This window comes from Candoia aspera, chromosome 4 (assembly GCF_035149785.1).
Source record: "Candoia aspera isolate rCanAsp1 chromosome 4, rCanAsp1.hap2, whole genome shotgun sequence".
Classification (NCBI taxonomy): domain Eukaryota; kingdom Metazoa; phylum Chordata; class Lepidosauria; order Squamata; family Boidae; genus Candoia; species Candoia aspera.
Window position 1 is genome coordinate 69,817,462 of NC_086156.1, and position 23,407 is coordinate 69,840,868.

A 23,407-nucleotide genomic window follows, 5' to 3' on the forward strand; every position below is an offset into this window, starting at 1 on the left:
CACGCGCTGCAGTCTTGAAAGCAAAGAGGCTGCTTGTCTTCGTTGCCCATCTCCAATTCGGGCAAAGGACGGTAACCTGAGGACTGCCACTTGAGCGGCTCGCCCTTTCTCAGAGGAAGAGGCATAGCAGGGGGACAGACAGAGATCCCGAGAACAGGTGCCTAAGCAATCCCAGCCTTGCGGGCGAGGTCAGGAGCCCACGTCTGAGCGAGCGCCTGCTGCTGTTTCCGGCCGCTCCCTAGTGAGGCTGCGCGCTGGATGCCGAATGGCTGAGACGCCTGCTCTGCTCATTCTGGCGACTGCGGACGGACCGACTCGAACCCGGGGAAAATCCGATCCCCGCCCTGCTGTCACCGGAGTCTTGCAGCGCCATGGTTTCCTGGATCATCTCCAGGCTAGTGGTGTGAGTACTTACTTTGGGTGGGCGTCGCCGTGCCGTTTCTTTCCCCCGGAGAGCCGCCTTTGCAGAGTGAAAGCAGCTTTGGTGGTGCCTACGGGATCTGCCCGTATGTGGTGCGCACGTAGCTTTCCCCGAATGCGACGGCTAATAATATCTGATCAGGCTCCCCAGCCATCTAAATTTAGCAGTTCACGCGCTGTCGCCCGTGCCTGGTTTTCTTGCATTGAGCAGCAGCCGAGACCAGCGTGCGACTTAAAGCAGATTTTTATTCGGCTAACGAAATGGGTGCTGTACTGGGTTGGCATAGAGACTGGCTGTTCTTGCCTTAGCGGCACCATATACGCAAAAAGAGGTGGGGATCCCTTTGAAGGCTGCAACAGAAGAAGGCGGCTTTTCAGTATTCGCTTTGGCAGATGCAACCGGGTCTAGGGAGGGGTAAAGGAGGCAGAAAGCGAGCATCGAGAAAGGGCAGGGAAAATCGCCGCTTTGTTATTAGCAATAGCGATTTCTGTCTGACCTGCCAGAGGGCGCCATCTGGAGCCATCCCACGAGCGGTGGGAGTGGGAACAACCTCTCTTAATTTTCCTCGTGTTAATTGCTGCTCACCTTAATGCCTGGGGCTTCCCCCTCTTAACCGAAGAGATCCGGCCTCGAGCACGCCTGAGTCTAGGAGGGGAGACTGGAGGGTGTCGACCCTTGCTTTGGTAGTATTAATTGCCATTTCATGGCAGGTGGGAGACATTCTGGGTACAGGAATTCCTTGGACATTCTCTCTGGGAAACAAACAATAGAATCCATTTCCACATGACCGTCTAAATCTAAGGCTTCCCTTAGAGAGAAAGGCAGCAGAAAGAAAATGACCAGCCACAAAAGAAAAGGGCTTGTGCTCCTAAAACGTGAGGAAAACTTGGGAGCCAATTTTTCTTGTAGATGTTCCCTTTTGAATGAAAGGCTTCCTAGGGCTTACTGAAATTCTGAAGACCCTTTGATATTGGAAGTCCAATGGCTGTCTTTGCCTGGATTGGATTGATTGATTGAGCGCATCCTTCCAATGTGTCTGGGCCATAAATGCTAGCTGGGCTGATGGGAGTTGCAGTCCAACTCACCTGGAGGGCCTGGGGAAGATTGGTGGAATAAGCTGTCTTCCCTGGACTCAGTCTCTGCCCAGCAGTTTCGAAGACAGGATGGTGGTGAGAGTGATTTTTGACTTCCTCTCTGTAACAGTCAAGAGACTTTCAATGACAGATGTATACTTAAGTGACAAGGCATCCCAAGGGTTGCAGGAAAGAAGCCGGCAAGTTCTATTCGTAAATCTGCAGCTGCTATTTTCGTGGTTGAATGTGCATTTTATTAGTGTGAACCATATTATTTATACACACACACACACACACATACATAAAATGTGTGTGTGTGTGTGTCTGTGTCTGTGTGTGTGTTTCAAGCAATGGTAGGGTTTTGCTGATCCTGGATTTGAACAATGACATGACATTTCAGTTTTTGTTCCTGCAAAGCTGTTTTCTCCCTGCTCCCCCCACCTCAATTTTACACAGTTAGCATTGCTGTTTAAAGGTACAATTCTATTTCTGTATCTTTTTCACAGTTTAATATACTTTCTGGTTTGATTTTTTAAACTCTGGCCCATTTTAAAACATCTCTAAGATGTACATTAGTGGGGCTTTTTCCTCCCCGAAAGAAGGCTTTTTGAAATCATGTGAGTTGATAATGGAGTTCTGAGAAACAAAGGCGAACCAGAGAAAGGTTGTGATCATGAGGTCATCCCTGCAAACTGGATGGGGAGGGAGGAAGGAGCAATATATGTACATTATAATCCTTTGTTATGTACCATCTAGTGAAAGAAAATATGTGCTTGTTTTGAGATATGACATCAGGACTTAGAAGAGTGAAAATGTGAGGCATTCTCTTGATGATGCAAAACAGTTTGCCTATATAAAAACAATGCAACACAATCTAGATCTGTCCTTTTTTATTTCAAAGGTCTTCTGACAGGTTCTTCCAAATGTGGATGAGCATTTGGAGCATTTGCCCAAATGTGGGTCTGCGTAAATTTGCTTACCTCATCCTTGGCATCTTCCAGATGGGTGGATATCAACTCTCTTAGAATTTTATTTATTTATTTAATTTTATCCTGCCTTTATTATTTTCATAAATAACTCGAGGTGGCAAACATACCTCATACTCCTTCCTCCTCCTGTTTTTCCCACAACAGCAACCCTGTGAGGTGAGTTGGGCTGAGAGAGAGGGACTGGCCCAAGGCTGTACTGGTTGGGTCATTCTGGGAACTGAAGTCCACACATCTGGGGAGTGCCCAAGCTTGGGAAAGCTACTTGGGAGGATCTTTAAAAAGCTCAGGAGACAACAACAAAACTTTCAGTTAGCTTTTCCCAAGTGTCTTCTACAACTTCCAGCATTTTTATCCGGCATGGTGAATCACAATTAGAACTGTAATCCAATTCATTTTTTACCAGGTTTGGGAAGCGCTATTCATATTTACTGGGAAACATTTAGGACTTCTAATGGAACCCTGAAAGTCTACCTTAACAAAGATAAAGACCATATAATATATACAGCAGACCTCTCTTCTCCTGCAACCCTGTTGAATTTTTACTAGTTTCAACGTCATTATGCTGATCTCTAATGACATTTATGTGGCATATATTCTTGTACCATTTCTTGTTTTCCTTTTTTTATGTGTAAAATATGATAGCAAAGTTATTCTTTAGTGATTTGTAATTTTGCCTTATTCAAATATTTTGAAAAGTTATAAGAAAATGTACGAAATTCTAACCCCTGCTTTTTTCTTTATGTGTTGCTTTAATTTCAAATGCCATTAAAGCTTTATCTACTCTACTCTGATGACAGAAGCTATTCTCTTAACAAAAGCATGGCCAATAGAAAAATGAAAATAATTTATATTTTTCCTTTTTCAAGCCCTTTGATGTCCTACCTTTCTAAAAGACCACATGTTGTGGAAATAATTTGAAGCTATCCTCTTCACTGAAGGGTGGAATTTTTCCATTTGGCATTGGCAGATGACATAGAGGAAGTCTCTTGAACATTTTTTGGATTAAATTAAACTTTACAGAATATGTCAGATGAATCCTGCTGTATTTTATTTATACAACAATTTTCAGAATCCCAAATGTACAAAATGTAATGAGACTTAGGAGGCAATCTCACTTTGTTGTTGTTAGTTGCTGTCGAGTCGTTTACGACTCATGGTGACCCTATGTATAACATCACTTGTATTGTTATAATTGCTCATTAATCTGTTACTGCCACAGTACATTTTATAAAAATACAAACTTCCTCAATCAAAAGTTTATTGAGGCATTCAGTGATCTTGGAAATGAGTATACATAGTGTTTATGGACCCATGAATTTAGAGAATATTTTCACATTTAGAAGAGAAAAGTAACATACCATTCTATGTTTTTTTCTGGGAATGTTCTCCTTTTAGTTATGCATTTGTTCAGGCCATGCATTTTAGTGTCATAGATGCCTGCAGCAGCATTCAGTGATAGATGGGAGGTTGAAATGGTGGGAAGAAAAAGGGGTGGGTTGAGGCTTTCTTTTGCCTTCAAAGCCTGATGGAAATATTTCTCTCCCACCCAATAGCTCTAAACTTAGGGAGTGGGGATGGGAAGGGGGTATTACTTTGTTTTGAAATAGTTGCCCTCACAACATCAGAATTGGGAGGGGCCATTTCAAATATACTATTTGATTGAAACATTTGAATGTGCAGTGTACCTCCTATTTCTCAGAGCTAGGCTACAGAAGGGAGTGGGAAAAATAAAGGTTATATGTTTCTGACAATTACTTTCCCTCTGAAAGAAATTTTATATTACATTTGGGAAAGGGGCAATAGCTTCACTAATAGTGCCCCAGCTTTGCATGCAAAAGTTCCCAGGTTCTATTCTTGATGATTCCAAGTGGACATGGATAAGAAATCTGTTCTACAGGAAGTTTTGCTGAATGTACTGTATATTCACCAATTAGGAAATCTAAACTTTTATTTCAAAAATTTCATTTCCTTTTCCCAATTTTGAGATGCAATAAGCAATATAAAAAAAGAAGGGGAAAATCAGAGGAAATATGTTATTAGGGGAATTGCTAGAAAAAAATAGGGAAAGTTCACATAAATGTACTGTATATACTTTAAGACAAATACGAAAAATATAGGTGAATTTTTAATGCAATTTGAGGTAGTTAAAAGTTGATAAAATGCATAAGCTTGTTTTTATGCAAAGAGCAGCAATATTGCCAAATGCTCATATTTTTAATATAATTTTTATCAAGGATTTTAATTACAATAGTAAAAATTAATACAAACTAAACTTAGATAAAGAGAAGAGAATGGAAAGAAAGAATAAAAAGTGCAGGAAAAAAAGAGAGAGACTATAATAAAGAAAAAAAAAGAAATATATAAAGAAGTTACCTTCATCACAACAAGCATAAACAAATTCAATAATTCTTCACCCCCTATAGGGTTAAACAGATATTTCTTCATTCCATATCCCATCCCTTTTTTTTTTTAATCTTTTCAATCATGTTCGACTCTCGGAGACTGCCTGGACAGTCCCTGCAGTTTTCTTGGCAAGGTTTTTTGGAAGTGGTTTGCCATTGCCTTCTCCTAGGGCTGAGAGAAAGTGACTGGTCCAAGGTCAACCAGCTGACTTTGTGCCCATGGTGGGACTAGAATTCACAGTCTCCTGGTTTCTACTCTGAGGCCTTAATCACTACACCAAACTGGCTCTCAATCCCATCCCGTATCCATAAGCAAATCCATAAAACAGAAACTTTTCAATCCTGATATCAGCAAGAAGTCCATAAAGGGTTGCCAGAATATTGCCAAAAAAAGTCTTATTTTAACCTTGATCAAGTAAACAACTTTATATTCCTTCCTTTTACTTCTAACAGTCTTAATCTTTAGTTTAATCAAATATTGTCATAGGATTTGATTTCTCTTCAATTCTTCTTTATTCTATGACATAGATTTCTTCAAGGCTTAACAAGCCTCTTTTGTAGATCCAATAAGAAAACTTCCCAGGTCATTCTCTTGGTTTATCATTTGTATTTCCTTTTTAATTTTTAAAACTTCAGCCAGTTTCATCTGTATATCCAGTAAAGTGTCCTTTTTCAAATCATTCTCTTGGCCTGTCATTCGTAGTTCCACTTTTGGTACTTTCTCTAGCTTATCAGATAAAATTTGTTTTATATCTGTCATTCCTTTGTTAACATCTTTTAAACATAGTCTATCCATAGAAGCAGACATCATTACTGACAGTGTTGATATTGTAGTTAGTAATTTCTGGCTCCATTCTTCAAAGATCTCCTTTATATTTCTGGTGTTATAACGCTTTGTATCATTTTGTAAGTCCCAGTATTAACTGACATCAAGCTTGTATTTTTTTTTCTTCTGCTTAAAATCTTTAGTCCCTTCTAGGGTCCAGTTTCTAAAATCATCACTTATCTTTTGTTATGACTTGCAATTGCCAAGGTATCCAAAATAAGTCTATTTCCCACCAGGTGTTTATTTTTTATGGTTAATTCCAAATATTATAGTAAAAGTCAATATTCCAAATTTATCTGGACATTTACTCCATTTACCACTTTCTTAGATCCAAATCTTATTTAGTCTTTTGCTTTCGAAGCTATTTATTTATTTATTTAAAATTATTTAATTTCTTAAGTTTGTAATTAATTTTTCTTTTGTTCAAAGTGAAGATAAACTTACTGGATGAAGATTTTTCAAACCTGTCCTTCCGAAGGTCTTTAATAGCTTTAGAATAGTTAAAAGGCAATTTCCAGAAGTGATTAGAAAGTGAGGTTTGCGAACTTTGTGTCCTTTAAAAGTCTCTGGCGCGATTGCAAGCGAGATGGCTGAACCCATTGTCTCCCGGCACTCAAACCTGCGGAAAACCACCATGCTGTGGTCTCCTCACAAGGAGCAGCCATCTGGAACACATGTGGACAATCTCCTGTGCTCTCCTTATCTGGAGAAGTACTAAGGAACTGGTCTACTCTCCAGTTCCTTGGTCTGTGCCACGGCCATCAACTCTGCTCTTGCAGAGACATCTTCAGTTCACCATACCTCCCCCAGAAGTCTCCCAAAGTCTGCTTCTTCCAAGCAAAACCAAAACCTGACCTCTCTCTTGCTTTTCAGGTGTCCCCCAGGCAGGTATGTCTCATTTCAAGGATGCTCATAATAAGACTTCAACCAGATGCTCTTACCAATTGTATGAATGGTGCCTGTTGAAAACAGCTTGGTCCAATATGGATTCCACTCCTTATAAATAGATGAATAGATTTATTTCATTATGGCATTTTATCCTCTGTGCCTTTAGTACAATACTGATTCTTAGGTGAAGCATTTCCTTAATCCTGGCTTGTAAACTCTCCAGAGGCATTTGATAGGCTACTGTCCCAGAGTCTTCCTCAGGCTGCTTTATAAGAACATTTTCCTTTGTTAAGAAGAAGCCCAGAAAGACTCTTAAGAAGCTCCACGCAGGGAGAATAAGGGCATCTGTCCCGCTACTTCCTTTTAAATAGAATTTCCCCTCTATAAGTTGAAGTTCACTTGCTCAGTCTAACCAAAACACTGACAACCTCCCCAGTTTCACTCAAAGTGTGGCTTCCTAGACAAGGCATCATTTTGTATGGGGTAACTGTCATGCCCAGTGATGATATCAGTGTTCTGAGAAGGCCACAGATTAAATCATAGGAGAAAAAGCCCAGTAGCATTTGTGCAAGAGAAGAAGGGTCAGTTAACAGAACTGACTCATATGTAGTTACACCTCCTAAATGATCAGCCAGTTCAGAAAAGTGCATATAGGTGAGAAAATGCTTCAGTTCATATTGCTGCAAGTGAAATACTCAGAACAGACATTACCTCAAGACAAGGCAAAAGACAAGACAGTAGGTGGTTCAGTCACCCTTTAACCTAGAGGGTGAGAAGGCAGCATCTTCTCCTATATCTGAGGGCTGCAGGCAAACTGAGAAACTAAGGTGTGTCCTCCAGTGCTTTACTCCAGTTTGCTCTTGTTCGGGGATGCCATGCCAAGCCCTCCCTGTCAGTCTGCCCAATGGCCTTGCTCACTGTATAAACTTGAGAAGCATATGCTTCGTAGCCAACGAATGCCACAGTGTGGGCATTAGTTGAGATACTTCAATATCTGTAATCTTCCAATCTTTCTTTGAACCACCTTTGCAAGTGGTCATCTGTGCCAACCAAGAACCAGAATCTTCCCCCACAATGGATTCTTATGTATGTTAGCTTTTATATTCCCAAACACTACTGTTTGCCATTGAAATAGGAGAAAAATAAGATAGTATAATTTTACTTTTTAAATTTATTTTTTTTCTCTTTCAAAGCAATTAAATATATCTGATTTATGCCAAGAGTTTAAGAAATAGAATATGTATGTAAAAATACCTGAACTTAATTACAATTTCATCTTAGCATTCCTAAGTTCCTTAGCGTTCCTTCTATAAGAGCATTGCAAATTACACTGAAAGAAATAAGTTGTCTATAATTGACCAAAAGGTTGGGTCAGCTCTTCGGTAAGCATTGGGAAAATATGCATTCTACTTCTGTAGGTTTTTTTTTTTTCAGTTCATGTACATACAATCTTTATTGTGATTAATGATCCATACACATTAAATATAGAAGCATATAAAAACAAATAAATATACTGTATCAGGGATAAAGTATTTGGTAAAGTGTCTTGACTGCTGCTATGGAGTATTTGGCCACAATATTGGTGAAGGTGTCATTGGAATCAGAAAGTACAAATTTTGTATACCTAAGCTCTGTCTATCCGGGATGTTGTTGCAAGATAGGTGAAATAAATTAATCCTTTAGTCCCTATAAAAATTACAGAACACAGCACATAATTATGGTTTTGATTTCTCTTGAACTGAATGGACAAATCCATTTAAGTAAGGGGATTTTTGACAAGCAAGAAAGCAGATGGCAGGATGTTATTCTGTGCCATTAAATTCATGTAAAAGGAGAATGATTTTCTGCTATTCACCAGGATTTTCCTCCTTCACACTTTAGATATTTGACAGCTGCCACTTAATGGTGCAGTAAGAATGCTCAGCCTCCTGAAAATGAAACATGATAAATACCATCTTTATAAAAAGTTCTCAGAATGGGATGCACACATCACCATTGACTGTATGTAATGAGTATGTGACAATTTCTCAGGAACTGAAACTGAAAGGAGAGACTTCCCTTTTGCTCTGAGCAGATGTGGGCTCTGGCTGTAAGGTGCTGTAGTGAAAAAGATAAATATGCTAATCAGATTTAAGCTAGTTTTTAATTATCCTGCAAATTAAAGTTAACTATAGCTCACTCCATTTTAGAATCTTGCTCCAAAGGGCACCAACTCCATTCCTGAAGTTAAAAAATTGAAAGCCTTGACTACTTAATAAGGATGTTTCAAGTTCCTTGATTTCCTGCTAGCCACAGCTACTAGCAGGATCGATGTTAGTCCAGCATGTACCGTATCATGTTCGTGATAATTCTTTCAAATCTCTCATTAGGACACATGGATTAATATCATTCTAGTCTGTACCATATTAATTTATTTATTCAATTCTCACAAATATTCTACATTTTAAAAAGCAAAAAGGAATGTCCACATATATTATACACATTTTGTTTTGACAGTAGGGTTCTCAAATATTTATCTTATCTTTGTGCAGTCTTTAAACATATCAGTTGTTTTTGTATGCAATGCTCAGGACTCAGTTCACAAAATGTCAGAAAAAATATTCATCAGCTCAATTTTAATTAGTTATGAATTTTGGCAAGTGTAATTCAACTCTCTGGTCAGCATAGAAAGGAGGAACAGAGTAGATGTTAAGATGAGACTCTGGTTCTCAAAATGTACCAAGAAAGCAGGGTAACCTAAGGTCATTTCACTATCTATCACCTCCCAATGGCCAATCCTTTCACCTGTTCTCCGTTTTCCCACAAGTGGGGTCTAACAACTGGTATCTTCTTGACCTTGACTTAATTGGGTCAAGTCTGCTTAAATTAGAAACAGGTTTCTGTTTGAACTCTTTCAGTCTGTGCTGCCAGGAGGGTTGGTTTTAACACATTCAGATCACCACACTTTGCATTGCCAATGGAAATGAATGGCAGTTTCTTGAATGATTTGTAACATTACAGAAACACTAATTATCTTACAGAGAATAGCTGCGTTGAGATATCAGTTTATTTGCAATGAATTGACATTTTGCTTCTTATTTGTTTTTTCCCCTTCTCTAACCTATTTTCAGATTTTTTTTAGTTGTGACTACCTTGAAAACTATGAACAGTCAAGACTGAATAATTTTTAGGATGCAGCTGGTAACAAAATGACACTACTGTATATAACTTAGATGTGTTTATATTAGATGTGTTTTCTCTTTTTACTAGTCTATAATCCAATTAATGTTTTAAGATTAGATGTCTGAACATATTTAATTAGTATGGAAAGATATGCAAATTTAAGCAGTTCATTACATTTTAAAAGCTTATTTTTCGAGTCTTAGTATTTTTGGCTCTTGTGCTATGCCTTCCAAATCAAAATTGAAAATGAAAATGATGCTGTTGTGAAGTCAGCCTGCCTTCATGCTACTACAGACAGATAGCTGCATGCCATGTAGACTGCAGATTTATACAATTTGTTTCAAGCAGAACCCTCTTGAATATGGATGTGGAGTCCTCAGTGCTCTCTGAGCTTGTTTGTTTGCTTGTAGACATTTCATTACCAGGCTAGGTAACATGATCAGTGCTGGTGAGTGTGAGGCTTGCTCCCTAGAAGACAGATGGTCTTCAAACCCCACACTCACTAGCACTGATGTTTTTTGTTGGCAGATTGCTAGGAAAGCCTTTGGCCCAGGAGAGATCAGAAAAGTCACGCACCAGGCATTTCTATAAAAATAATTTTTATTTACAGAAAGCAAACATATTTAAAAGCTTCTGCATTCTTACAGGCTCTCAGTGAGAGCTGCTTAACTCTCTACATGCCTACACAGAAGGGAAACTGAAACTAAAACAAGTCCAGGCAAGTTCTTCCCCCCAGGTGCAAAAATTAACAACTGAAAAGGGGACAATTAAATTCAACCTCTTCACCTGGCCAAAATGATTAGTTACCATAGTAACCTTAATCTGTAGTAGAAAACAACACTCCCCCTTTTATACTACAGAATAAGATGCAAACCAATTTGCTTTGTTAACTCTTTGTGTCTTGGTACAGCAAGAGGTTTGGTTAAAATATCAGCAATCATGTCTTTTGATTCACAATATTTCAACATTATTTCTCCTTTGCTTATCATATCTTTGATATATTGATATCTAATATCAATATGTTTTGTCCTATTTTTGCAGGCTTCAGATTTTGCCATAGCAATGCAAGCTTGATTATCCTCATAAACAGTTATAGGCTGGCTCACTTCCATGCCTGTCTTTTAACAAATGTTTAAACCATATAACCTCATTACAGGTTTGTGTTAGAGAATAAAACTCTGCTTCTGCAGTGGAAAGAGCAACAAGTGTTTGCTTTCTAGAATGCCAGCCTAAGCTAGACCCAGCAAATCCCAGAAATGGATTTCCTGTCAGTGACATCTGCTCCCCAGTCAGAATCGGCAAAAGCCTGCAATTTCTCTGTTCCAGAGGCATTTAGCTTCAGGCAATAATTCTTTGTTCCTTGCAAATACCTCATTAACCTCTTCAGTGCTGCTTTTCCAGTAGATGTAGGTTTCTCTACCTGTCTACTTAAAATGGCCACAGAATTTGAGATATTTGGGTGAGAGTGGTTTGCAATGTACAGTAAACTTCCAATTGCAGATCTATATTTCTCTGCCTCAGTTAATTGAGTTTCTCCTATATCTTTCTGAAAATCTGTTATCATCGGAGCAGAGACTGGTTTACAGTCTTGCATATTAAAATCCTCTAGGAGCTTTTGAATTTTACTACGTTGGTTTAACAGAAAGCTACCATCCTTCTCCCTGTGTATTTCCAAACCTAGATAATTTGTTACAGTTCCAAGGCTTTTTAATATGAAATGGCTTTTCATGCAGGCTTCAAAATCAAGCCTTTGTTTTTCTGTTGGTATGAAGAGCATCAAATCATCAACATAAATGCACAGATACATACAGCCTTGTTTGTTTTTCTTCACATATACACATGGATCTGCTTTTCCTTTTTCAAAACCAAACATGTTTCAGTAGGAGTGAAAGAAGTGACTTTTGTGTGCATATAATTTTCATAATAGCAAACATACATTTGTTCATATTTCCCCTTATGTGTGAAGGAGAGTGTATGGATTGAGATCATCATAATAGATCATGGGGAGAGATCACAGTAAAACTTCTGAAATCCAGTGGACTAATTCATGTACTGTATTGTGTATTATCAAGCTGATTCAGCACAACTGACTTAGAAGTTTCAGCTACATTTTCTTCATGTATAGTTTAGCCTAACTCATGGGAATGTACTTAAATATCATGTGTTTATTAAGCAACAATAATAGGAAGAAAAGGGACTCAAATGTGGATCCTAATCTAAACTCCAAGCCATTAGATTACTGTATTTCCTTAAGGTATTCCATTCCTCAGAAAGGAAGGAAGGAAGGAAGGAAGGAAGGAAGGAAGGAAGGAAGGACGGACCATGGACAAACTTGTTTCTCACAGGCAGTATATTGTGTGGTTAGATCAGTTAGACATAGGGATCATCCCATTTGTCTTACTGTGATCTGTCCATGGTCCTGAACGACTTTTCTATGATTACCTTTGTTCTCTGGTCTAGTTTCCTGTTTTGGACTGGTCATATGCTCTGTTTCTGTGTATAAACTGCTCTTTTCATCAAATAACTCAGAATTTCTCATTGTATGTATGTCTTCAGCTGCAGTGCCCATCATCTCCAACCATTGACTATGCTGGCTGATTGTGATGGGTGGTGTAGTCAGTTACATATAAAAGAAATTAGATTGGAGAAAATTAAGCTGAACCACTTACTTGATTTCCTTTTTTCCAATCCTTCCATGGGATCAGCATCACTTGGACTAGACTCAGTGAGTTAGTGAAAAATTTCATCCTCATTTGTAATACTCTGAGACAGATTGCTGCCTGAAATTGGTTACTATAACTTTATTCTCAGGACAGTTCCAAACAAAGCTGAGCAGGCAGCCTCAGTTTAAAAGCCCCTGAAGATTTTATGTCTATGTTCACCTGCATTATAATGTAAACTTTGAATTATTAATAATCTTTTTTTCTATAACTGAGATATATAAAAATGCTCATTCTCTCCAATCAAACCTGATACTTTGTTGTTTATTCGTTTAGTCGCTTCCGACTCTTCGTGACTTCATGGACCAGCCCACGCCAGAGCTTCCTGTCGGTCGTCAACATCCCCAGCTCCCCCAGGGACGAGTCCGTCACCTCTAGAATATCATCCATCCATCTTGCCCTTGGTCGGCCCCTCTTCCTTTTGCCCTCCACTCTCCCCAGCATCAGCATCTTCTCCAGGGTGTCCTGTCTTCTCATTATGTGGCCAAAGTATTTCAGTTTTGCCTTTAATATCATTCCCTCAAGTGAGCAGTCTGGCTTTATTTCCTGGAGGATGGACTGGTTGGATCTTCTTGCAGTCCAAGGCACTCTCAGAATTTTCCTCCAACACCACAGTTCAAAAGCATCGATCTTTCTTCGCTCAGCCTTCCTTATGGTCCAGCTCTCGCAGCCATATGTTACTACAGGGAACACCATTGCTTTAACTATGCGGGCCTTTGTTGTCAGTGTGATGTCTCTGCTCTTAACTATTTTATCGAGATTTGTCATTGCTCTTCTCCCAAGGATTAAGCGTCTTCTGATTTCCTGACTGCAGTCAGCATCTGCAGTAATCTTTGCACCTAGGAATACAAAGTCTTTCACTGCTTCTACATTTTCTCCCTCTATTTGCCAGTTATCAATCAAGCTGGTTGCCATAATCTTGGTTTTTTTGAGGTTTAGCTGCAAGCCAGCTTTTGCACTTTCTTCTTTCACCTTCATCATAAGGCTCCTCAGTTCCTCTTCACTTTCAGCCATCAAAGTGGTATCATCTGCATATCTGAGATTGTTAATGTTTCTTCCAGAGATTTTAACTCCAGCCTTGGATTCCTCAAGACCAGCTTGTCGCATGATGTGTTCTGCATAAAAGTTGAATAGGTAGGGTGAGAGTATACAGCCCTGCCGTACTCCTTTCCCAATCTTAAACCAGTCCGTTGTTCCGTGGTCTGTTCTTACTGTTGCTACTTGGTCGTTATACAGATTCTTCAGGAGGCATACAAGATGACTTGGTATCCCCATACCACTAAGAACTTGCCACAATTTGTTATGGTCCACACAGTCAAAGGCTTTAGAATAGTCAATAAAACAGAAATAGATGTTTTTCTGAAACTCCCTGGCTTTTTCCATTATCCAGCGGATATTGGCAATTTGGTCTCTAGTTCCTCTGCCTTTTCTAAACCCAGCCTGTACATCTGGCAATTCTCGCTCCATGAACTGCTGAAGTCTACCTTGCAGGATCTTGAGCATTACCTTACTGGCATGTGAAATGAGTGCCACTGTTCGATAGTTTGAACATTCTTTAGTGTTTCCCTTTTTTGGTATGGGGATATAAGTTGATTTTTTCCAATCTGATGGCCATTCTTGTGTTTTCCAAATTTGCTGGCATATAGCATGCATTACCTTGACAGCATCATCTTGCAAGATTTTGAACAGTTCAGCTGGGATGCCGTCTTCTCCTGCTGCCTTGTTATTAGCAATGCTTCTTAAGGCCCACTCAACCTCACTCTTCAGGATGTCTGGCTCTAGCTCACTGACCACACCGTCAAAGCTATCCCCGATATTGTTATCCTTCCTATACAGGTCTTAAAGAATAGCTGAGGCCATCATTTGCTGTACTGGTCTCAGATGACAGAAATAAAAAACTTTTATTTATTAGACAGCCAGAGGATGGAACATGCATGCCGCCATGCAAATCTCTACTTCAGTTAAACAAAAACTGGGAAAAAATTAAAGGCAAGCATAAGTCAATACAGTTGTGGTTTATTCGTTTAGTTGCTTCCGACTCTTCGTGACTTCATGGACCAGCCCACGCCAGAGCTTCCTGTCAGTCGTCAACACCCCCAGCTCCCCCAGGGACAAGTCCGTCACCTCTAGAGTATCATCTATCCATCTGGCCCTTGGTCAGCCCCTCTTCCTTTTTTATTCCACTCTCCCTAGCATCAACATCTTCTCCAGGCTGTCCTGTCTTCTCATTATGTGGCCAAAGTATTTCAGTTTGGCCTTGAATATCATTCCCTCAAGTGAGGAGTCTGCCTTTATTTCCTGGAGTACAGACTGGTTTGATCTTCTTGCAGTCCAAGGCACTCTCAGAATTTTCCTCCAACACCACAGTTCCAAAGCATCTATCTTCCTTCTCTCGGCCTTCCTTATGGTCCAGCTCTCGCAGCCATATGTTACTACGGGGAACACGATTGCTTTAACTATGCGGACCTTTGTTGTCAGTGTGATGTCTCTGCTCTTAACTATTTTATCGAGATTTGTCATTGCTCTTCTCCCAAGGATTAAGCGTCTTCTGATTTCCTGACTGCAGTCAGCATCTGCAGTAATCTTTGCACCTAGGAATACAAAGTCTTTCACTGCTTCTACATTTTCTCCCTCTATTTGCCAGTTATCAATCAAGCTGGCTGCCATAATCTTGGTTTTTCTGAGGTTTAGCTGCAAGCCAGCTTTTGTACTTTCTTCTTTCTCCTTCATCATAAGGCTCCTCAGTTCCTCTTCACTTTCAGCCATCAAAGTGGTATCATCTGCATATCTGAGATTGTTAATGTTTCCTCCAGCGATTTTAACTCCAGCCTTGGATTCCTCAAGCCCAGCATGTCACATGATGTGTTCTGCATACAAGTTGAATAGGTAGGGTGAGAGGATACAGCCCTGCTGTACTCCTTTCCCAATCTTAAACCAGTCCGTTGTTCCGTGGTCTGTTCTTACTGTTGCTACTTGGTCATTATACAGATTCTTCAGGAGGCAGACAAGATGACTTGGTATCCCCATACCGCTAAGAACTTGCCACACTTTGTTATGGTCCACACAGTCAAAGGCTTTAGAATAGTCAATAAAACAGAAATAGATGTTTTTCTGAAACTCCCTGGCTTTTTCCATTATCCATCGGATATTGGCAATTTGGTCCCTAGTTCCTTTGCCTTTTCTAAACCCAGCTTGTACATCTGGCAATTCTCGCTCCATGAATTGCTGAAGTCTACCTTGCAGGATCTTGAGCATTACCTTACTGGCATGTGAAATGAGTGCCACTGTTCGATAGTTTGAACATTCTTTAGTGTTTCCCTTTTTTGGTATGGGGATATAAATTGATTTTTTCCAATCTGATGGCCATTCTTGTGTTTTCCAAATTTGCTGGCATATAGCATGCATTACCTTGACAGCATCATCTTGCAAGATTTTGAACAGTTCAGCTGGGATGCCATCGTCTCCTGCTGCCTTGTTATTAGCAATGCTTCTTAAGGCCCACTCAACCTCATTCTTCAGGATGTCTGGCTCTAGCTCACTGACCACACCGTCAAAGCTATCCCCGATATTGTTATCCTTCCTATACAGGTCTCCCGTATATTCTTGCCACCTTTTCTTGATCTCTTCTTCTTCTGTTAGGTCCTTGCCATCTTTGGTTTTGATCATACCATTTTTGCCTGGAATTTACCTCCAATGTTTCTAATTTTCTGAAAAAGTTCTCTTGTCCTTCCTATTCTATTGTCTTCTTCCACTTCCGCGCATTGCTTGTTTAAAAATAATTCCTTATCTCTTCTGGCTAACCTCTGGAATTTTGCATTTAATTGGGCATACCTCCCCCTATCACTGTTGCCTTTTACTTTCTTTCTTTCTTGGGCTACTTCTAGTGTCTCAGCAGACAGCCATTTTGCCTTCTTGGTTTTCTCTTTCTTTGGGATGTATTTTGTTGCCGCCTCCTGAACAATGCTGCGAAGTTCTGTCCAGAGTTCTTCCGGAACCCTATCTACTAAGTCCAGTCCCTTAAACCTATTCTTCACCTCCACTGCATATTCCTTAGGAATATTAGTGAGCTCATATCTAGCTGATCTGTGGGTCTTCCCTAATCTCTTTAGTCTGATCCTAAATTGTGCAATAAGAAGTTCGTGATCTGAACTACAGTCAGCTCCAGGTCTTGTTTTTACCGACTGTACAGATATCCGCCACCTTTGGCTGCAAAGGATGTAGTCAATCTGATTTTGGTGTTGTCCATCTGGTGAAATCCATGTATAAAGCCGTCTCTTAGGTTGTTGGAAGAGAGTGTTAGTTATGCAGAGTGAGTTGTCTTGGCAAAATTCTATCAGCCTATGCCCTGCTTCGTTTTGTTCTCCCAGGCCATACTTACCTGTAATTCCAGGTGTCATTTGACTGCCCACCTTAGCATTCCAGTCTCCTGTGATGAAAATAACATCTCTTTTAGGCGTGTTGTCCAGTAGGTGCTGCAGATCCTCATAGAACTGATCTACTTCAGCTTCTTCAGCATCTGTGGTTGGGGCATATATTTGGATCACTGTGATGTTAGATGGCTTGCCCTGAATTTGAATTGAGATCATTCTATCATTTTTTGGATTGTATCCGAGCACTGCTTTAGCCACTTTACTATGAATTATGAAGGCTACTCCATTTCTTCTGTGGTCCTCTTGTCCACAGTAGTAGATCTGGTGGTCATTTGATGTGAAGTGGCCCATTCCAGTCCATTTCAGTTCACTGACGCCCAGAATGTCTATTTTTAATCTTGACATCTCACCAATAACCACATCCAATTTGCCCTGGCTCATAGATCTTACATTCCAGGTTCCAATGGTGTGTTGATCCTTAGAACATCGGATTCGCCGTTCACCACCAGCACCGTCGGCTGCTAGCCGTCCTTTTGGCTTTGAGCTAGCTGTGTCATCACGTCTGGGGCTAGTTGAACTCATCCTCTGTTCCTCCCCAGTAGCATTTTGACTATCTTCCGACCTGGGGGTCTCATCTTCCGATGCTATACCGACATATCTCTGGTTGTACTGATCCATTGAGTTTTCACGGCAAGAATACTGGGGTGGGTTGCCATTACCTTCCCCAGGGATTGCATTTAGTCTGACCTCTCTGTCATGACCTTCCCATCTTGGGTGGCCCTTCACGGTTTAGCTCATGGCATCATTGAGGTGCTCAAGCTCCAGCACCACGGCAAGATAACGATCCTTTGCTGAAGAGTCAATACAGTACTATATGGAAAAAGTACTTACCTTTCCTGTACAGTAAGGCACACACAAGGCTCCCTCTGCCAGCTGTTAAATTACAGGAAGTAGTACAACCATGTGACCAGGTCTGCTGACTCAGAATTCCATCCTTGTAAGCCTGGAGGACTTCCTGGTACCAGAGGGTGGTCATGTGACCCAAAACGGACACTGCTTCTGGGATGGCCAAATCTGGGTCACATGATCGAGGAGGCCTGTGAGGGTCATAAATTTGGGACCCAGTTGGAAGTCTACTTTTGGGGCACCATCATAACTTTGAATGGCCCTTAAGCGGCTGGTGAGTAAGTGAAGACTACCTGTAGATAAAAGACTGTTTAGCGTTTCTGAAAATATTCTTGGCTGGCCAATGAATTGAAGATCCTGACCAGGCCTGGTTTGGTTTATGAAATCAAAGAAGCATGTCAGAAATATAGGCTGGCTGGAAGAAGCCAGGTGGTAGTTTAATGTTGTCAACTATTGTTCTGCCCATCAGACCAATCAATTAGAATGGCCACTAATGGGGGTTGCTTTCAGGATGGAACTGAGATCTGAGGCGCTCTGCTGTGCATTCGGTATGAGAATATATGGAGGTTGCTGGGAGAGTTGGATCTATCATTGTCAAGGATGAGAAGATATATTTGCTCAGATATCCAATCTAAGCATGAAGGTTTTGTGCCCCTTAGTCTACCAAAGGGAATTATTTTTGTGTCCCCCTCCCCCATATATTTTTTTAAATGGATGGTTTGAGTTCAGTAAGAGTGCCTTCTTTGGCCAGTTCCTCTGCTGATTAAGGTAATATTCCATATGGAATTATAGGTTTACCAAACCTGTAGATCGAAATAGTGGTTTTAGCAGTTGATACTTTCCTGCCAGTTTCTCAAGTCTCATTACACACACACACACACATATACTGTACATACTATAAAATCTGAAGTACCATGCTTTACATTTTGCTCAGCTATGCTGTAGTGAGGTCTTAGAGTACATTTGTACAAGTATAATCTGTCTGTTCTTATATGTATTTGGTTAGGTTATGTAGGCAATGTGTTGTTTTATCGTACATGGTTACTTTTTCCCCCATTAGAACCTTGCATAATTTGAAAGCAGAAAGAGAATTATTCATTCTATGTATCCTGTCACTGGAATAATGAACTTTCCAGCCAGGATTTGTATATTGATTAGGTTGTTCTTTGATTGGCTTCTTTTACTCCATTATTTCTTCTAAAATTGGCTTTAATTGTTTGTTTAAACAAAACGAATAAAAAGAAAAAAACAATAGAAAAGAAAGAAAAAAAGAGAGCAAAACAACAACAAAATAATGTATATTCTTCTCACACATATATATATACAGTATGCCTATAAAGATTCACATGTAAAGGATTACCATATTTCACTGTAATTGTCCATATACAGTATGATCTACATCTATAAGCAACTCATTCGTAAGTTGCATATAACATCAGGTGTTCAATTTCTTGAGTAACTGAGGCCATTAATTTGGTCACCGCCCAGAGTTGTTCTTTGAGTGAGATGGGCGGTGACTAAATTTGAAATATAAATAAATTAATTTACCTTTCCAGTTGTGAAGGACTAATCTCTTAGCAATAAGAATGATGTGGAGAACTCATTTCGGTTGTCCAACCATTTGTGTTGTCTGTTTTTTGGTTTGTTAGGTTGGGTAGCTGAAAGTGGACCCTGCACCTGTGGGAAAATGCTAGGATGATGAAGAAGTTGGGTAGCTGTAGTTTTGTAGTTTTTCATATATTTCTTTTCCTAGGTTTTTTTCTTTTTTGTGGTTTTTGGTGGTTATTTTGGTAAAACTTGTTAAGATAACAAAAATAAATAAAATAAAATTTGTAAAAATAAAATAAAAATGAGAAAAAAAGAAGTGATGATGGTTTAGTGGTTCACAGGTGATGGTTCACTGATGGTTCAGACAGATGGGAGGCATGATCTTGTTTTAAGTCTGTATTTTAACTGGAAAGGCAGATTTTAAATGTGATATTATTTTTATTGTATTTTTGTTTGTGTGAGTAACTGAAAAATTTAGTACATAAAAAACACTAAATGAATAAGTGAAGAAAACGTTAAAAGATAGTTGAAATTAGATCCCATTAAAATCAAGAGAATAAGTTTGTTATCACGACTTAAGTGCTACTGATTTCAATAGGAATCAAGCATAGTCATCACATTCTGGCTCCAGGCCTGAGTATTTCCTGTGACATTTTTTTTTTCTATTTCTTTTCTTTCAGACTAATATTTGGCACTCTTTATCCTGCCTATTACTCCTACAAAGCTGTAAAATCAAAGGATATTAAAGAATATGTAAGTAGCATTTCTGGGAGTATCCTGTGGCAGCAGCCATAGGATCATTAAGGTAAACCCAGGTTTCTGTTTGTAAAATGCCTTTTAACAGTTGTTACTCCGCTCTTTAGAAAGAAGGATGAATTTCCATGCTTCAGGTGTGATTTTTCTGCATGATTACAATGTGCCAAATCATCACTATACCCGCCCCCCATTTTTAATTAGTAATTTCAATTTTTAGCTAAAGTACAGATGATTTAACTTACCTCCCACTTTATTTACAAAATCAGGAGAAGCAAGATTGGAATTGGGATATTTCCTGCTTTTTAAATGTACTTCCTGGATAATTAAATTATGCATTTCTCTAGTGATTAGTTTAACGACACAGTGATGGGCCATTGAAGCACACGTAGCAGATATACAACTATGCCTAGAGCACAGCGTGAGTCACCATTTCATATACAATTGTACAAATCTCCATCCACGTGTGTAGCTATATCTGTACCTATTTTGTAATAAGAATCCAGTTTTTGGTTACCTCAGTGCCTTTCAATCCTCTTGATCAGATTAAGGTTAATTAAAAAAAGTAGTTGCCTTTTAATATTAATAATATTATATATGAGCATGTACTTCCCAATTATACTTACCTGCATAGCAAAGTGTGTATTTGTGCGTGAAAATATTATTGTGGGGTTTTTGCAAATGCAGTGCAAAATATTTCTGCAGCACTCAGAACTGCTAAGTTGTTTGGATATCCTTATTCAGTCCGAGTTATTTCAAAATTATCCTGCTTTTCATCATGAAGCCAGAGAAACAGCCCAAAGTAGTTTGGGATTTTGCCAAACCTGATAACACCTCTAGTTTTTTTATGAAATAAGAAGATTAATCATAATGAAAAATCTAATTTTGAACAGTAAGAACTGTTTATGTTCAATATATTAAAATGTTTTATATATGTGAGAAAGAATTGAAATTGAGAAACCTGGGGAATGAAATAAATGTAGTTGTTGATGTAATAAAATATATTATTGTATAAATGTAAAAGCTATATTCATGCAGCTTGAAAATAGATTCAGAATTACTTTTATAACTGCTTTCATGCCATATCAGAATTACTTATGCTACATGATCCTTAAACAAGCCATTAGTTTCCTGAATAGAAAATGTTCCAAATCATTTTCGTCTCCCACAGAAATGTTGGTTGGCAAATTACTAAATAAATAAATTTGCTTTTGCTTTTACTATTGACCTCAAATCAGTTACTTGTCATAGTACTATCTCATCTTGTCTAAGAGCAGGCCTGGCCTCTGTACTAGGAAGGAAAGAAATCGCACCTATACAAATGAGGAAGTATGAGATAAACATTTAATTATGCTTTCTTTCCAGGTGAAATGGATGATGTATTGGATCATATTTGCGCTCTTCACAACAGCAGAGACCTTCACAGACATTTTTCTTTGCTGGTTGGTATCCTTTGAATGTTTTCTTCTTCACAAGAAAGCTAAAACAGAGCATACAGACACACACATGCACACACTGCAGATAGTATTATTAGGTGCTCAGTGATGCTAGGTAGGTGGAATACTTGTCCTGGAAGCCTGGCACTTTCTTTCAGGAGTGCCAGATGTGAATGCCAACTGTATTGATTGTTATTCTATACAATTCCATTTCGAAGGGGGCACGTTGTAAACATACCCATTATTAGCATCCTTGAGAAAGTTGTGGTTTATAGAGAGCTACAGTTTGTGAATCAAAGGTCATTTACTGACAAAGATTACAAGTTTTGGAGGATATACGTCATGAAGAAGCAGTTGTGGCATGTATATGGGGAAGATAGTTAGCAATGACAGGAAGCTCTGGCGTGGGCTGGTCCATGAAGTCACGAAGAGTTGGAAGCGACTGAACAAATAAACAACAAAGTTAGCAATGAAATCTGTTGGGATTGGACAACAATAACATTTGTGTTAAAATAGGCAAGCAAAGAAAGAAGAACCACCTTCTCAAGGACCATCAGTGATGCTTATGAAAGCATATGAGATAGTAAAACTTGCTTTCACAATTTAAAAAGACAGGCGGGTGAGAGAGGTTGGGAAGGACCTGAAGGAAGAAGCAGGTAGATGTGGGCTCAGCCACTGTTCAGATCAGGTATATCTGAGTTTGTGCAATGGCTGAACCTTGAATTTTCCCGCTGATAAAAGACACAGCATAGTTATACTGTATGTGCTTGCATGCAGACTTGCTAAAACGTACTAAAGAAATAACTAGACCACAGAGAATGAGACACATGGAATTTAGAAAAGTCTGCTTTTTTCCTTATATTAAAATTGGTTCTGGGAAAGTCCTAAATAGATATATAGAAGAAGATACAGGAAGAGTATGGAGAACAGGGATGTAGGAAGAAAGATAAGGATTGGAATCTTAAGCAAGAAAGCAGGAAGAAATCTCGGGCATGTATGTCTTGTATGCCATTTTTAGCCTGCATTTGGCTTTATGAGGTCTACAGCAGTGCATTTACTGGTGGAATTGTGGAAGATGTATGTCACCTAGCTGCATACTAAATAAACTGAAGTTTCTTGCTCATTTGTTCTCAGTACTCAGATGACATTTAGGGGCCAAGGACCCAGCTCATTGTAATCTTGCACAATTGTCTTTGCCTAACTTACATCAGGATACATGAGATGGTTGGCTTGCTTTGCTCTCCCAGAACTTCTTTTTCCTGTAAGAAACATGGAACTCAATTTTGCTATCTTCTTGAAACAGCCTGTATGCATTAGTTTGGACTGAACATTTGTGCAAGTTGTCGAGGGACAACCAGGATGGAAACATCCCATGATAGGAACTTATTCTACTGTACTTAGGAATGAATGAGCAATGAGACTCCACATGGCATTCTCAAATGGGAGGGAGAAGGATAGATTACCTGCTGTGGTCTTCTTCATTTTACCAGTGGAGGGATTGGACATGAGTTTATGAGCAGGACTCCAGGCTCTGTTATGCATGAAGATGTATTTAAGGCCACTAGCAAAGGCCAGAATGCAAGGGGAAAAACTTTTGGATGCTGACTTCATAAAGCAACTACCCACATGAAAAAAAGGAGCATTAAAGGAACCTCTGAAAATCTTGTTGAAGAAGAAAAATTATAACTCCAGAATGCAATATAATCTCTCAAGAATGACAAAAAGCATTGGGGAATCCTCCAGGTTTTCCTATTCATATTTCAAAATAGTTACATTATACCTGAGAGCCAGTTTGGTCTAGTGGTTAAGGCAATGGGCTAGAAACCAGGAGACTGTGAGTTCTAGTCCCGCCTTAGGCATGAAAGCCGGCTGGGTGACCTTGGGCCGGTCACTCTCTCTCAGCCCTAGGAAGG

At 39.4% G+C, this 23,407-nt stretch overlaps 1 protein-coding gene across 2 annotated transcripts in view; it reads left to right on the forward strand.

The window, feature by feature from the left end:
- The first annotated feature begins 257 nt into the window (after nucleotides 1-257).
- The window catches only part of REEP1 (receptor accessory protein 1), a 61,570-nt gene continuing 38,420 nt past the window's right edge, over nucleotides 258-23,407 (forward strand). For both annotated transcript variants that reach the window (XM_063300405.1, XM_063300404.1), the window contains exons 1-3: nucleotides 258-403; nucleotides 19,986-20,058; nucleotides 21,424-21,500. In XM_063300405.1, coding sequence (XP_063156475.1) covers nucleotides 372-403; nucleotides 19,986-20,058; nucleotides 21,424-21,500 — 182 coding nt within the window. In that variant the 5' untranslated portion in view covers nucleotides 258-371. The remainder of the gene's footprint in view (nucleotides 404-19,985; nucleotides 20,059-21,423; nucleotides 21,501-23,407) is intronic.